Raw genomic sequence first — 15,426 nt, 5'->3', positions numbered from 1 at the left:
TTGCAGTAATATTTTATGATAAAAAACTCATTGAACTGACAAAATCAAAGAATAATTTTAATTAATTCTACGAAATGTATGTAGTAAGAAAAAAAAACTGAATTTTGTGAAATACATCAAATTCACCTTGTTATTTAGAGTTATGTGATATATTAATAAAATTCAAAGCTTTTTATTTTAATGATTAAAATTTGATTTTTTTAACAACATTAAATATAAAAAAAAAATTACACTATCAGCAAACTATCCATAATCCAAATTCATGGAAACATTTAAAAATATACTACTACTATTGTGTTTGGTTTGAGTGAAACAAATGTATATTAGTAACATAAATAGTTTGACAGCTTGGCTATTTTAGAGGAAAAAAAATTTTACATAGAGTTTCATCTTTTTTTTTTCCTCTTAAAATGGATAGAAAAATAAAGTACTACTGTAAGATAAGTGGCACTACATAGTAACTGTATTAGAAATAGTAACTGTATTAGAAACAATATTTAACAGTAGTACTTAGTTAATATCTTTCATCACTTATAATTAAAAGTTTAATTATTAAATGCTAAAAAAAATAAAAATAAGAGAGGAAACTATGAATTGCAATATCCTAATTCCCAATTGCTATGTCTTTGTGAATTTCACAAATTCATCGTATATGTATTTAATATATTATCGGTTTATAAATTTTATATATGATTAATAAATCAAATAATATTATTTTATTAATAAATAAACATAAACTTTTATAAACCTTTAAAAAATATAAACTTTTAAAACTTTCTTATTAATAAAATAGAATGATTTAGTGCTAGCATATAAATTTTATGTATTACCATTGGAACTAAATGATTAAGAAGATAAATTATTAGTATTCTTATGTTGCCACTAGCCGTCTTAGCTCAGCCGGTAGAGCGCGTGGCTTTTAACCACGTGGTCGTGGGTTCGATTCCCACAGACGGCGTTTGATTTTCTCATATTTGCTTTTTCCTTTAAATTAACGTTGTTTTAATTTTATTCCCGACATTTTTGCGTCCAACGAAAGAGGAGAAGGATAATGCTGATGATCCGGTGCTACGCATCAGCACCTTATCTCTGTGCACGCCACCATCCCAACCCCCCCTTTACCTTCACCGAAAAACTCCTTCATCATCACTTCTTCCCTGCAACCTCTCCTCACCTCGACAGTTAGTACAAGTAGAACATTATTAGCGTCTATAGCAACCTCCACTTTTTGTACATTAATCTTATCACTCTATGCTTCTGCTCCTTCAAAATCCGCCATTAACACCAATTTCTTCGACCTCCCTAACTCGATGGTGTCAAGGCCTTAGACCTCCGTACCGGCACAGGTGCAACTCCCTCGATGGTGACATGTGCTCTTTCTTAATAGAGCTCAATTTCAGAAACTGAAGCTGAAAAGAAAAAAAGAAAAAAAAGAACATAGAAGGAAGAAGCAGAAGAAGAAGGAACAGAGAAAATCGTTACAGTATATTTGACCTCACTCTCCTTTTGTGCTAATAGCCAACCAGCTACAAATCCTCTCGGATTACAGCACAGTCACACTCTTCTTCTGGATCACAACAATGAAATAAAAGATAATTTATCATAAATATAAACGTCCAATATGTCTAAAACCTCCTTCTGCCCTAATCCACCATTAGGCACGTGTTGCTATATATTACTATATTTTTTTATCAGGTCGTTGCCACTTGCCAATGTTTACTTGTCTTCTGTTCTGCTCTAGTTCTTTGACAGACAGAGACCGTTACCACCATTTTCAATCCAACCCGTCTTGTGAAGGGAGAAGCCTCAACATTAAGTACCGTAATATTTGATATTGAGTTGATCAGCCCAAGGCATTAGAAAACTCAACTTCAATTTCATTGCACTGCAAGATTAACTCCTAAGGCATTCAGATTCTTGTTACCTCTAGCTGCGCAAAGCAGCTCGTATAATTTTGGAAACCCAAATTATATCCCTCTCTGATGTGACATTTTTTCCTTAGTTATCCAAACATAGATTCAGTTCAGGCAGCTGTGTTTTATTGCAAATGTCCAGCATGGACATGATTACTGGAAAATACAGGTATTTCATTTCCTCTGTTTCTTGAACCCTAATGAGAAAGAATCAGTGAATCGCTTTAGAGGACTAGCGAGACAAAGATTCTGTATTCTGATTATATATATATATTCATTTGAACATGAGATTTCTTGTCATATATTCCAGATTATGAGAGGTAAAAATTTTTTTAACTCAGTGGTCTGAGATATTGACATTGACGTTTTTCTGAACTGATCATTTTTTTTTGTTGACTTGGGTTCCTTTTTCTCCTTCCATCTTATATCATTGATTTGCGCATAAGAATTGGGATTAAGGATACCCTTGCATCATTTCAGACTGGAAGTAACTTGCTCAATATGGACACCTAGGCAAGTTATCAAGGGGAAAACCAGTTTCATGACTTAAACTTAGAAATGGTGAGTTTAAATACTACACAATCACACAAGAGGAAAACAATACCCAAAAAAAAAGGAAAAACATAAATGCAGCATGATTTAAAATTTTAGCATAAGTCATGTATATAAGTTTGGATAAAACAAAAAAAAAAGTGTTTTGTGCTTTGTGTGTCCATACAAATTATAGCACAACAATTTTCGTATTTTACGTGTTAGTTGTGAAATAGTAAACACAAATTCACCAATTGTCTGGTCTACTTAAGCTATTTCCAACACTCTAGATCTGTTTTCTGATCATGTTTTTTATCAGTAACATGCATAACAAATCTCAAGATATTGCATATTTCACCCCAATCAATGTTTAACTTTGAAAAGTTAAAAATGCAGCCATGTGCAAAATCAAACTAAAACGATGCCACTTCTCATTTCTTAAAAGGCTATTTTGCTGTTTATTACTTTTTCATCCATTTCCAAGGTAAAATATCTAACTACAAAGAAATTTGCACCACTGTTTCTTCTTTTTCTAGATGACTTCATAAAACTGCGCCTAACCTGCTAAATCGAGAGTGACCAGCCTATTACTCTATTCTTGTTATAAGTTCAAAGCAGATAAACTACCAGTCAGCAGATTCTTATCATCGCTACTGGAATATCAAACTAAGCACTTTGCAATATTCATTCCCCAATAACACAGTTCCCAACCACAACCACACATTAGTGTTAGATTCTGATTCTTATATCAGACTCTATGGTCTTTGGATATTTAGGTACATAAGTGTAGTGATTTTGGTTCTGTTTCTTCTTTACAACTTCTCTTAAGCTTGTCCTTAGATGGGGGCTGAATAATGTTCTTACGGTTTGGGTTGCTTTCTTGAATGACATTGCATTCATTCCACACGTCAAAAATTAAGAGAAACCCTCGTTAGGTGCAGATCTAAGAGCCGAAATGTCAATAACAATGCAGCCTATATGAACACATATATTAAATTGGCTATGGCCTATAAATTTTCCATAGAACTGTAATTGTATTGCATATTTGAAGTTTATTCTTAAAAGTAGAGAAATAGAGTTTGTGCACACCCCCAACTTTATTGAATAAAATGCAAGCCTTGACACATTAAGATGCATGCATGGAACCCTTAAAAGTGATATATCATAACCATCATAACTTGTCCCTGACCATATAAATGAGTAGAAATTTACATCAATTCTACTTTATAATAATTTGGCTAAATGATAATTTATTTATACAATTTTAACTAAGTGATTGTAATGATCTATTTTAACATGGTTATTTCAGCCTTTGGAATCTTTATTGCTTTACCATACTCCTAGTTCCTAGGTTATGCTTCTTGCCTAATTTTATCATTAATTGCATCAATTAATAAAGGAAATAAAATCACAAATGATCTCTAAATTATAATGAAATATTTAATTTGATAAATAAATTTTAAAAATTTTTAACGTGACACTAAAATATAAATATATTAATTAATGTGATATTTGAATGATGTATTTGAATGATTATTTATCTTTCATGTGTTATTATTTAAAACTAACCATGTTGGAGATAAAATTCATATTAGTCAATATATAAATTTCATATTAGTCAATATATTTATAGTTCAAATACCATATTAAAAGTTTTTAAACTTTAAAGATCATTTTAAACATTTTGTTATAATTTAGAGGGTATTCGTTTAATAAAACTGGATCCTATAAGTCTCCTTTGGGCTAAGTATATAACATAAAAAACTGCCTCTTCATATCTACAATTTATAGAGCTCTGGTTTTTTTGCACATTTTTGCTACATGGGCGTCATTTTGGACAGGTTCGTCATTGTTTCAGCAATGTATCAGATATTAGTAACCCACTTATTCTCACCAAGCATCTGCTTTGCAAATAAACTTTCTGCTGTTTTTGTTTGTGGAGATTCTCTGGTCGACGTAGGCAACAACTTCTACATTAACACAGTTGCAAAGCCAACGTATCCAAATGACATTGATTTCGCCAAAGGAAGTCCATCCGGACGATATACAAATGCTAGAACAGTTGTTGACATTATAGGCAAGTTTTCATTTTCTTATTACTACTTCTACTTAACCATGATATTGGAAGAGTTTAGCTATTGTTTTCTTAAAAACTGTGTTTCGGCAGAAGAGGAATTGGGTTTTAAAAATTACACTCCTCCTTACTTGAGCCCCAAAACTGCTGGAGATGTGATTTTGAAGGGTGTCAACTATGCTTCTTCTGGATCAGGAATTTTTAGTTCCACTGGATCAATCTTTGTAAGATGTCTTTCATATTTTATTTATTGGTAAAGGATTTCATTTCCCATTTTATATTGTGATTACTGGCATGATCAACAACCTTAATTTTACCAAGTTTGTTGAATGGAAATCTATGCATTATTATCTTGTAGGGTGATCATATATGCATGGATGTACAAATCGATAACTTCGCAAATACTCGGCAGGAAATCATCTCAAGAACAAGTGTAGCAGCAGCTCAAAAGCTGCTTAGACGAGCACTCTACTTCATTATGATAGGCGAAAATGATATCTTCGCAAAGGCTGATAACTCCTCATCTCATGATGTTGGTGTTAATTATTTGGATAATTTGATTTCCAAATTCAGATCCCAACTCACAGTAAAGTTTTCTTCCAGCTAACCCTCATTTCTACTAGAACATTTTTGTTATATAACTAAAATCTAATTGCGAAAAACTCGATTCGTTCTTGTAGACTCTTTACAAACTAGATGCCAGAAAGTTTGCAGTGGCAAATGTCCCTCCCATCGGGTGCACTCCTTATCTGAGGGATAAATATTCTACAGATGATTGTGTTGCACATGCGAATGACCTAGCCAAGTTATATAACCGCAGGCTGAAGATATTGCTCCCAAAGCTTGCAAAAATTCTTGCAGGATCAACATTTGTTTATCTGGATACTTACGCAGCACTAGACAATATATTACAAAACTATAAACATATGGTGATATTGATACATTTTCACTCTGATGCATTTGCCTTGAATTTGCATTTTTCTGATCTTTTTTTTTTTTTCAGGATTTGAGAATGCAGATTCTGCTTGTTGTCGGGTGATTGGGAAGCATGGTGGTGAAGTCCCTTGTGTGTTTCTTGCTCGAGTTTGTGAGGACAGAACCAAGTATGTGTTTTGGGATGCATTCCATCCAACAGAATCTGTTAATTTGATTGCAGCAAAGTATGCATTGGATGGTAATAGAAACTATGTTTCACCCATGAACATCCGAGGGCTTGCTAATTCTTAAGCCACCCATTGAAGTTAACGTACTGAATAAAAATGCGAACAAAATTTTGTTGGCATCCATAAATTGAATAATAAAGATCGTTGTATGTTATATTTAACTTATCAAAATCTAATTCATGGATTATTGCTTTTCTCTCTTGCCCTTAATCCACTGGAGCAGTCTTTTTAAGATTATTTCTTTTCTCTCTTTTATTTATCTGTAAAGAATTTTATTTTCCATTAATCAAGCTAATTTGATTACACTGTACAACAAGAGTAGGAAACATTTAGATGAATTTTTTAAGTGAATTTTTTAAAGTTTTTAACAAAAAATCATTTAATAAAAGTTAAATTCAAAATCAAAACAGATAAAAGTAAAAAATATTATTATAAATCAAATATACAAAGTTTTTAAATTAATAAATTTTGATATATTTTTTAGATATGCATTTTAAGTAAAAAATTTGATGGAATTTCTAGGATTAAATAAATATAGATTAAATTAAATTTTTAATAATATTTTAATATTTTTACATATTATTAATTTTTACATTAAATTCTATCAATTCATTAATTTATATTTTTATTTAAGTTTTTATTAAATCAATTTTTAAAAACAACATCACAAACTTAAAGGTCATCTAAGTTTTGTTCTTATGCAAGTTAGGAAAAATAACTAATTTTCTTTAGAAAAAGATAAAATTTTGGAAACATTTATTGTGACTCATGAGATGTACAACAAATGAGTAACATGAGAGATATAAAAAATAAATTCTGCTAAATGGTTTAAAATCTGAAAACAGGGGCAAAAATAAATCTTTTCCTCATTGTTTTCCAATTTCTAGCAAGCTTTTTAACAAAAAATTCAAATGAGAAACAAATGTTCCTGCAAATTTATTTATTTTACAATCTTTAAAAATGTCCATGAATTCTCTACTATTACGCATGGATCCATGTTTGTGTACATCCCAAGTTCATTGGGACCTTCCAGCCATCAAGTGTTCCACACAGAAATCATCAAAATCATCATCTGGGTTTCCCGAGTTCAATATCCTTGTAATTGGACTATAATCAAATCACCGTACCTAAATATTGGTATTGGTTTCCAATCTTAATTTAGAAGATTAAAGAATCTTCATCATGAAGATGATCTAATCAGCTCTTTGGTTAAACAATTTAAATTCAAAGAAAAAAAAAAGGGTTTAGTATACCTGATTGTGAAATAGGTGAAATGTTAGAAATCATTTTACATAACACTTCACTTTAAATGACAGCTATATTTCTTTGGCTTTTGCTACCAACATAATAATTCCTTTGCTTTTATTTTCAATTTTGTTAATTGATAATTTACAATATTTTCAAATTTAATTGAAAATAACAGTCATGTAATTCGATATAAAATATAAAATATTTATTTTTAATAATTAAAATTTAAAATTCAATTTTTGTTAATCTCAACAACAACAACAATAAAATTGTAAGCAAAGTGTTAATCATCAATCATATAAAGTTAAAATATTTATAATCATTGGATTAAAAAAAAAAAAGCAAACCATTATTACTACTCTAAGCCTTTCAACTGTTGCCTTCTGCCTTAAATTTTAAACCTCTTTAAACCCATTTTACTTTTTCCTATTTGATATCGAAAAAGCAAAAAAACAAAAAAGAAGCCCAACAAAGGGGTGATTCTGAAGACAAATATAGGGAAAGCATTAGAAAGAGAAAGGGCCTCTCAAATCCCAGATTTCTCTTTGCTTTCTCTTTTAAACCCAAAATTCCATATTAAAAAATTCTAGGAAAATGGTGCACAAACCATTGATCTATGCATTTGTATCTCGTGGGGAAGTTATATTAGCAGAGTACACTGAATTCAGTGGGAATTTCAATTCCATAGCTTTTCAATGCCTCCAAAAGCTTCCTTCTTCCAATAACAAGTTCACTTACAACTGTGATGGCCACACCTTCAATTACCTTGTTGACAATGGCTACAGTTAAGTTCTCCTTCTTCTTGAAATTTAAATTGTGCGTTCTTTGATTTTAAAGTTTGTGTCTTTGGCAGCAAAATGAAAGAGAATAAATTTTGGGGCTTTATTCTTTTTGTTCCCTTTAGAGTATAATTTGATCGTTGGAAAACAAATGGACTTTGAGATCTAAAGGGAAAGTTTGGATTTGGGTTTTTCCCATTGGATTATTTTTGAGAAAATTGCTTGTTAGAAATGGAAAAAAATAGAAACTTTGTGTTTGTCGCTGTTGTTTTTTAGGTTAATTAAGTTTGTCTCTGGTTATTCTGCATTATAGTATTGGAAATTACTCAACTTGATTCATCGTAAACGAGGGTTTTTATGGAAATCTTGTGGTTTATTCTTTTTAACATAAAATTTTACTGTGTGGTTTTCTGGGTTTTGGCAATATGCTGGTTGTTGAAGACCCCTGTGCAAGCGTGTTGTGTCTTGTGTGGTTTGGTTTTTTGATGTTGTGAGTTTCTTCTGAAGATGATTGGAATACATATTGTCTTTGTAATGTTATGAACTGACTGGGACTGAAAATATATTGATACACTTATCAGTTATCACCCCGTAATCCACATTCTACAGAGAAAGTATATTATTAAGAAATCTATTTAAGAATCAGCTAAATTTTATTGTTTATGCATTTTGCTTCAATGAGGTCTAATTGACTCCGAGAATTGTTGAAAGAACCTGTTAATGTGTTATTATTTGCATTCTCCTTGACAGGTCTTTTTTTTCTATGATGTCGATAGATTGGCTGACTTTTCAATGTTGCAGCATATTGTGTTGTTGCAGATGAGTCAGTAGGAAGGCAATTACCTATTGCTTTTTTGGAGCGTATCAAGGATGATTTTGTGTCAAAATATGGTAGTGGAAAGGCTGCTACAGCTCCTGCCAACAGTCTGAATTTTGGGTATCTACCTCTGACTAAAATCATGGAAATACTTAATGGAGAGATCTTTTCTTATATTGAAGCATATATTACATGCTTTTAATTGCAGACCAAAAATAAAAGAACATATGCAGTACTGCGTTGAGCATCCTGAAGAAATAAGCAAGCTTGCAAAGGTTAAAGCTCAAGTTTCAGAAGTCAAAGGTGTTATGATGGAGAACATTGAAAAGGTAGATGTGCCATTAGATGCACTATGGTTATGCTCCTGTTGTTATCTCAGCTTTTTCTAAATGGAGGGAATAACACTAGAGTAGATGATGTAGGCTGGTGCTCCACCTTTATATAGGTTTACCTTTCATTGACTCTTAAGCCGATCTTTTGACTACATAATCATAATGACAGATGGCTTTAATCTCATTACTACTATGATATTCCTTTACTTTCAATAGAACTTCCTCTTTTAAAGCTCAAGGGTCTATGAAATTTTTGTGGAATCGAATTTTTCAAGTTCTTTCAACTATTTGCTAATTTTGCCAAATGTCACTACGTGCCCTGTAACACTGTGGAACCATCCGTCTAAGTTTTTCAAATTTCATATTTTCTGGTATGCTTTTGGTTAATGTTGCCATCCTGCATTACTTCAGGCAAATTGCAGTTTTCCCATATTAAATTATGATAACATTTTTGTTAATCAACCAACTTACCAGAAACATGCTTTTGGAATTTTTTACTGAATTTTCTTTCTACAGGTGTTAGATAGAGGGGAGAAGATAGAACTGCTAGTGGATAAGACTGAGAATCTTCATCAACAGGTCAGTTACTCTCTCTGTCTGTCTCTTTATCTCTCTTTCATGCATCAATCGTATATCCACGCAAATTTAAACATGTAATAACTTCAACTAGATTTGTTATTTCTATTGAATATCATATGAGAGTGAGATTTGGCTTGGAGTACTCTGTAACATTATGAATTATCAGCAAGGGGAGTTTTATTTTGCCAAAGAACAATGTAAGGAGGAATGATGGAAATGCAAGAAAAGAGACATTCTTTTTAGCAGCATTAGATGTTAGTTGAGTATGTTAGAGAGCTGCAGAAGAATCATGCAAGGAGACATAATTTTAACCTGTCTCCAATGGAGGTACACAATTCAATGTTATGACTTTCTGAAATGATTTATTTGCAGGCTCAAGACTTTCGAAGCACTGGAACGAAAATACGAAGAAAAATGTGGCTACAAAACATGAAGATCAAGCTGATTGTTCTAGGAATACTGATTGCCTTGATCCTCATCATTGTCCTCTCTGTTTGCCATGGTTTCAACTGTGGAAAATGAGCACTGTTCTTGAATAGGGTTATTAGTTTTCACCAGAGCTCTTGTGATAATATTGTGAGGAAAAGATCAAAATATATATAATGACTTCTATGTCATAAAAGATTAGCAATCACTAGATGTTTGGTGCAAGTTATTTTTGAATGTGAACAAATCCTATAAGTTTTTATTGCGTTACATGGATATGCTTTTTGCTAGATCACATCGGTTGTTTACCCTCAAGCTTCACAGTAGGCAAAATTTTGCTTTCTACAGGAACTTGGTTGCTGTTCTATTTTTAGCTCAATCTTGATAGGAACGATTCTTTAGTCCCATACTCCCATTAGTTCTTAGCTTGAAGTTTGGCACCAGTTAACAGGATCTGCAATTGCTTTTGGAGAATTAGGACTCAGATCATACAATTCTTTTGGATATTTGACTTTAGAGTAGAGAATTAATGGGTCTATAAGTTTGTAGGCACAACACTATATGCAACAATGGAAGAAGATTGGATGTTGAATGATGTAAAAAGGGTCGTTAGATTTGAAACTGGATTGAAGATCATGTAATATAATAAAATAAATGTTCTTAATGAGTCCCATAGCTAGCAAAATGGTGGCCCAGTGGATGCCACAGGTTTTTAAACACTTACACAATCGACTAAAGGAGTTCCTGGGTTCAACTCTCAGTGCGAACAAAAAATATTGCCAGAATAAAACGCTTGGCTGGCAGTGCTAAATATGCTCAATGTCCTAACTCTTTTCCAGTTTCCGATCTCTTGAAACAAAGAAAATCTAGAGAAACTATAGCTTTCTCCTTTTATACACACGATTCTGATTCTCCTTGGATTTGATAGGTTTCTTATACTCAGCTTCTGGCTCTTCATCTTTAGTTTGACTAAACAAATTATTGCCACTATAACCATTCAATTGCACTCTCTTCCCTCCACCATTAATCCTGAACTTCACTCTTGCTCTCTCCTTTGCCAATTTACCAGGATTTCTCTTCTCTTCAAAACCATCACTTTGACATCCCAAAACCGAGCTAGAATTCTCCCATAATTCTTCTCCATTAACTCTTTTATTGCATTTTTCATTACTAACTACATCAGGAAACGAAGGTAACCATTCTGGGATATGAGCACCTCTCTGCAAATTCCCAGTAGATGCTTTTACTTTTTCCATTTCTCTTTCTTTTGCTCTCTCAATGGGCTTGGCGAAAGGTATTTCAGCCGTGGAGCTGACAAAAGCTGACAGATCTTCCAACACACTAGACTTCAACAAGCAATTGTTGTCATAGAGAGTGGATGCACCCCTGAAACCTACCTGGGACATGTCGTGGAGGGCATTGGTAAGGTCTAAGAGATTGGATTGAGTACGGTTGGCAGCATTGGAGAATGATACAGACGACTTGGCCAGGGCTTCCAGGTACTTGGTCGCTACCAGGGTCAGGGTTTCCAGCGCTAAGATCTGGCTACGCTTAAATCCAACTGATTTGCAGATCTGAGAGACTGCTATTTTGGTTATATTGAACGAGAATTCCTCTACATTTGTTGCTTCCTGTTGGGTATTTGATTGTTTTTTAGATTTTGATTTTTTCATGATCAAGAAAGTAAGAAGTGGAAAATTTGCTAAAACCCTAATTTCCTGGTCAGGTTCTAATCCAGAGAAGAAGGTAGAGGTGAAAATTTTGCCAGAATCCTAATTTTGTGGTTTTAAATTGGTTTATGGGTGTCAAGGACGAGGTGGAAAATTTGCTAAAACCCTAATTTCTTTTTAGGGTATGAAAGTAATTTGGCCAATAAATATTAATCAAATATGAATATTAATTTTTGGTTTGAGATTATTTCATTATAGCGTATGAAAGTAATTTGGCTAATAAATACTAATTAAATATGAATATTAAGTTTTGGTTTGAGATTAGTTTTGTACTCGTTACCTGCAAGGGTCCAAAGGAGCAAAGAAATTGGGCCATGCCAATGAACCCAAGGAATTTCAATGCAAGACACTTGCAGCTTAAACAATTAAAAATATATATAACTTTTTTTTCTTTTTATTACATGAAACATATTTTCTTTTTGTGTTTATGCCTCCTATGTACCCCCCCCCCCCCGGAAAAAAAAAAACGAATTTTTTTGCTATAGCTAACTAGTAACCACAAGATTATATGTATCATTTGAAATGAACACTTGATATTCTTCTTGAAACCAAAATATGTTAAGAATTTATTCTTTGGTTATCCGTTTAGACTTTGGAGAGAACCATTTTAGAGCATCCCCAATCCATGATTATAGTATTTTAGTAGTTGATTTCCGCATAAACACTTCGAACCTTCATCATCTTTGCTCCTTGTCTTCTACAAATGTGTTATACAAAAGGTTTTTCTCTGTTAATTGTTGGAGACATTTATCAGTAATGTTGATGTCCAAATTTGTTTAACATAAAAAGATATTATATATATATTTTTTGAAGGGTAAACATAAAAAATATTAACGTGAAAAATAATAATTTAATCCTTGGTAAGGGATCTTATCTCCTCTTTAATTCGATGCTCCATTCTTACCTTTTCATGCTCTATATTGGTACTGATCAAATAATCAGAGGCTTTTTTTATTATTTTAAGTAATATGTTTTTCCAACCAATTTGTAATTATTATTCGACAGAAGATTGTTTATACATCACAAATCATGGAAGTTCAACTTCAGAAGAAACGTTGTGAATTAGCTAATGATAAAGGCCACAGTAATGAACAACAACACCACATCTTTTTAATTCTTTCTTGAAGCATTTGGCATTGCAGTCCAAGCTTTGTGATTACATTGACATTGCACCAAAAAAGCTTGCTTCAATCATTAATTCGACTAATATTCGGAGCCTGCTAGCTACTAACGTGCTGGGATTGAATGTCTTGAGCTGAGCTTAGAGTGCTAGAACCTCGTTACCATGAGATTAATATCCTTCAAAACTGAAATCCAAGCACATTCAAAGAATTGAACTCAACAAGCAGCTGGTTTCCTTGAAATACAAGTGACTCGCCTTTGGTCATCCAATGCAATTTTACGTTTACCACCCATCACTGTTATGTTTGCTACTACATCTTTTTTCCAATGTCTTGCTCCGCAACTAAGATTTGGTACAACTTTTGTTTTTGGATCTAACTTTAACAAATGATGAAGATTTTGAAGGCCAGTTAGATGGCCATCACCCTTGAGGCCTGATTCTGAACCCGAGATGGGCTTGTATTCTGTCTTGGAATTGCTTGTCAGATACAGTGTGCTGGGCTTTAATTATCCCCGTCGTATGGCTTGATTTTGTCATTTTCAGGTACAATGTTTTTTTCACTCTTGTCAATGCCTTCGATAAGTAATCAGTGGACAGTCTCATTTTGATTTCCATTCTTAGATAATTAAGAAAGGTGAAAAAGGGTATCTCAAAAACAGTTTTTATAAGTGTTACAACTTACAAGACAAACACTTTATACTCGGTCCTAATTTCAAACTTGAGCATTTTATTCAATTTCATTAGAGGGATAAGATTTGAATTTGGAAGATCTCTTTGTTAAAGCTAAAGTCTATTGCCTCCACATCAGAAAGGGGAAAAATTAAATCTTGTCAATTTATTGTAGCCTGGTAAAATATAAATTCTTTACCTTTAATCATATCTGATTCCTTATCAGCTCATAGTCAATGAGCATGGAAAGTCGACAAAGAAAATGCAAATTTCAATGGGTTATTTGAATCTGTCAGCTTTGCTGATCAATGCAGACCAAAAGAAAAAAAATGGTTCCCCAAAATTAAATATGAAAAATCCATCTTAGACCGGCATTGCATCGAGATAAGCGGATAAAATAGTCTACAACTACCCGCAATGAAGAGGGTTTACCAGTGCAAGGAAAGAAATTTGCATTATTAGGTATCAGCCACCAATATTACAGATAAAATAAGATTTTTTTTTCTTCTGTATCAGGTTTCAGGAAAATGATTGTTGACTTGACCATGATTTTCTTTCCCATGGATCCACTGGCAGCTTGACTTGTCCTGAATTTCTTAATTACTACTGTACTGTTACCATGTGTGGGGTCGAAGGCCAAACCAGATTAAAGTCTTATATGCCATAACTGATTAACTTTTGGCTTCATAACTCAAATATTAATTGCGTGTTAGTTGTGCCTATGATTTCTTTCACCGTCTTTCTTTGATTCTTTGGTCAGGTGTCATAAACCACATTCAATTTAGATCCTTCTCTCTCAGGCAAAGTCTTTAAACTTGTCATAATCAGTACAATTGCTGGTCTACACCTTTGTTTTTTTTTTTTTTTTTTTCCATTTTTATTGTCGGATCCAAATCCCACCAAATCCATCTACCTTCAGAATCCCCCCATAAAATTCTTTCTCTATCAAGGGACCCATCTTATATGAACCAGAAAATGTATCTAAAAAAATAAAAAAACCAAAAAAAAGCTAAATCATCCTTGGTTGGTTTCTGCCCCATGCCATATTTAACACAATAACAAAAACTTTTACATTATCTCAGGAATCAGGTCCAGCTGTAAATAATTTGCTCTACTTTCCTACCGATGCTCGGATATGGATCAAACACTATGTTTTAGAAGGAAAAAAAAAAGTGGACCAAGAAAATGATTAGAATCTCTCTTGTTTATCTTTTAACTCCCTACATAAAAAGCCCAACTTCAGAAAAAAAAAAAATATATATCTGCCTTTGCATGTGGGTAACTAATCATAAATAAAGACAAATTTTAAGTTATCTGTCTTGCTTTCTATGCTATAAATATTCTTTAACATAATGATATTCCCACCCACAAAAAGAAACAAACCTTGAATTCTAGCTTCAAAATTTATTAAACCACCACTTTTTCTTTGTTTCAACTTCTAATAATTATTTCTCTATGTATCTATCTATGAAATCAATCAATCAATTAATTAATCAATTAATTATCCATAGTTTGTGATTAGTCCTAACTTGGTATCAGAAAACTCTTGTGGACAGCACGTTTTGTAGTTTCCCTTGCTGATTTGATAATTAATCAGTATTAATTAAAGATTAGAGACATTTTCAAAAGAACTTTGGCCTTTGGGGGGTCTTTGGACGGTTCTTTTCACAAAGGACATGTTGCACACGCAAGAGTATATGAAATTTAGCCCGCCAAGACTCAAACTTGCCACCGGATTCTTACAATAATTAAAGTGAAAATAAAAACAGATAGTTGTCAAAAAAAAAAAAAAGTAAAGGACCCACATTACATTACATGAATTAAGATAAAAATTGATATACCTCTAATCCTACATGATTTCTTGAGAAGAGATCCATTCTTGTTATCATCCATCCTAATCAAGATCTCAAACAAGGTAGGGTTTGTTTAGATTATTCACATTTTACACTTATTTTCCTATTTTCTCTCTTTGTTTATTTTTCTTATCCGAGGAGATCATGTGGATTGTTGGCATTCTTTTTTCTAATCACAAGAACAAAAAA

General features: G+C 32.7%; 3 protein-coding genes and 1 non-coding gene across 4 annotated transcripts; 3 read left to right on the top strand and 1 right to left on the bottom strand.

Moving 5' to 3' along the window:
- The first annotated feature begins 885 nt into the window (after positions 1-885).
- TRNAK-UUU (transfer RNA lysine (anticodon UUU)) lies at positions 886-958 on the top strand. The gene has a single exon. It is a non-coding gene; the product is annotated as a tRNA-Lys (tRNA).
- A 3,307-nt stretch (positions 959-4,265) lies between these two features.
- On the top strand, positions 4,266-5,819 carry LOC111318651 (GDSL esterase/lipase At4g16230-like). The gene is made up of 5 exons (XM_089755816.1): positions 4,266-4,521; positions 4,612-4,742; positions 4,877-5,104; positions 5,199-5,447; positions 5,530-5,819. The coding sequence occupies exons 1-5, from the start codon at positions 4,266-4,268 to the stop codon at positions 5,743-5,745; spliced, it is 1,080 nt and encodes a 359-aa protein (XP_089611942.1). The 3' UTR covers positions 5,746-5,819.
- Positions 5,820-7,361: 1,542 nt separating this feature from the next.
- Positions 7,362-10,157, top strand: LOC111274801 (vesicle-associated membrane protein 721-like). Its single transcript, XM_022859716.2, has 5 exons — positions 7,362-7,713; positions 8,510-8,645; positions 8,734-8,854; positions 9,374-9,436; positions 9,809-10,157. The coding sequence occupies exons 1-5, from the start codon at positions 7,524-7,526 to the stop codon at positions 9,956-9,958; spliced, it is 660 nt and encodes a 219-aa protein (XP_022715451.1). The 5' UTR covers positions 7,362-7,523; the 3' UTR covers positions 9,959-10,157.
- Positions 10,158-10,505: 348 nt separating this feature from the next.
- On the bottom strand, positions 10,506-11,667 carry LOC111274800 (Bromodomain transcription factor). Its single transcript, XM_022859714.2, has one exon. It carries the CDS (start codon positions 11,533-11,535, stop codon positions 10,738-10,740), a length of 798 nt encoding a protein of 265 aa, XP_022715449.1. The 5' UTR covers positions 11,536-11,667; the 3' UTR covers positions 10,506-10,737.
- Between the last annotated feature and the right edge of the window lie 3,759 nt (positions 11,668-15,426).

This window comes from Durio zibethinus, chromosome 26, assembly GCF_047325235.1.
Source record: "Durio zibethinus cultivar Kanyao isolate XHJ-2024 chromosome 26, ASM4732523v1, whole genome shotgun sequence".
Lineage (NCBI taxonomy): Eukaryota > Viridiplantae > Streptophyta > Magnoliopsida > Malvales > Malvaceae > Durio > Durio zibethinus.
Note: the sequence above shows the minus strand (reverse complement) of the source record. Positions and strands in the feature narration are given on the sequence as shown.

Bases quoted from the DNA above. Each gene is read 5' to 3' on its own strand.
- LOC111318651 (XM_089755816.1), top strand. From the start codon at position 4,266: ATGGGCGTCATTTTGGACAGGTTCGTCATTGTTTCAGCAATGTATCAG. The intron at 4,522-4,611 runs GCAAGTTTTCAT...GTGTTTCGGCAG, and splicing joins AACAGTTGTTGACATTATAG to AAGAGGAATTGGGTTTTAAA. The intron at 5,105-5,198 runs GTAAAGTTTTCT...TCGTTCTTGTAG, and splicing joins AATTCAGATCCCAACTCACA to ACTCTTTACAAACTAGATGC.
- LOC111274800 (XM_022859714.2), bottom strand. From the start codon at position 11,535: ATGAAAAAATCAAAATCTAAAAAACAATCAAATACCCAACAGGAAGCA.
- LOC111274801 (XM_022859716.2), top strand. From the start codon at position 7,524: ATGGTGCACAAACCATTGATCTATGCATTTGTATCTCGTGGGGAAGTT. The intron at 7,714-8,509 runs GTTAAGTTCTCC...TCAATGTTGCAG, and splicing joins CCTTGTTGACAATGGCTACA to CATATTGTGTTGTTGCAGAT. The intron at 8,855-9,373 runs GTAGATGTGCCA...TTCTTTCTACAG, and splicing joins TGATGGAGAACATTGAAAAG to GTGTTAGATAGAGGGGAGAA.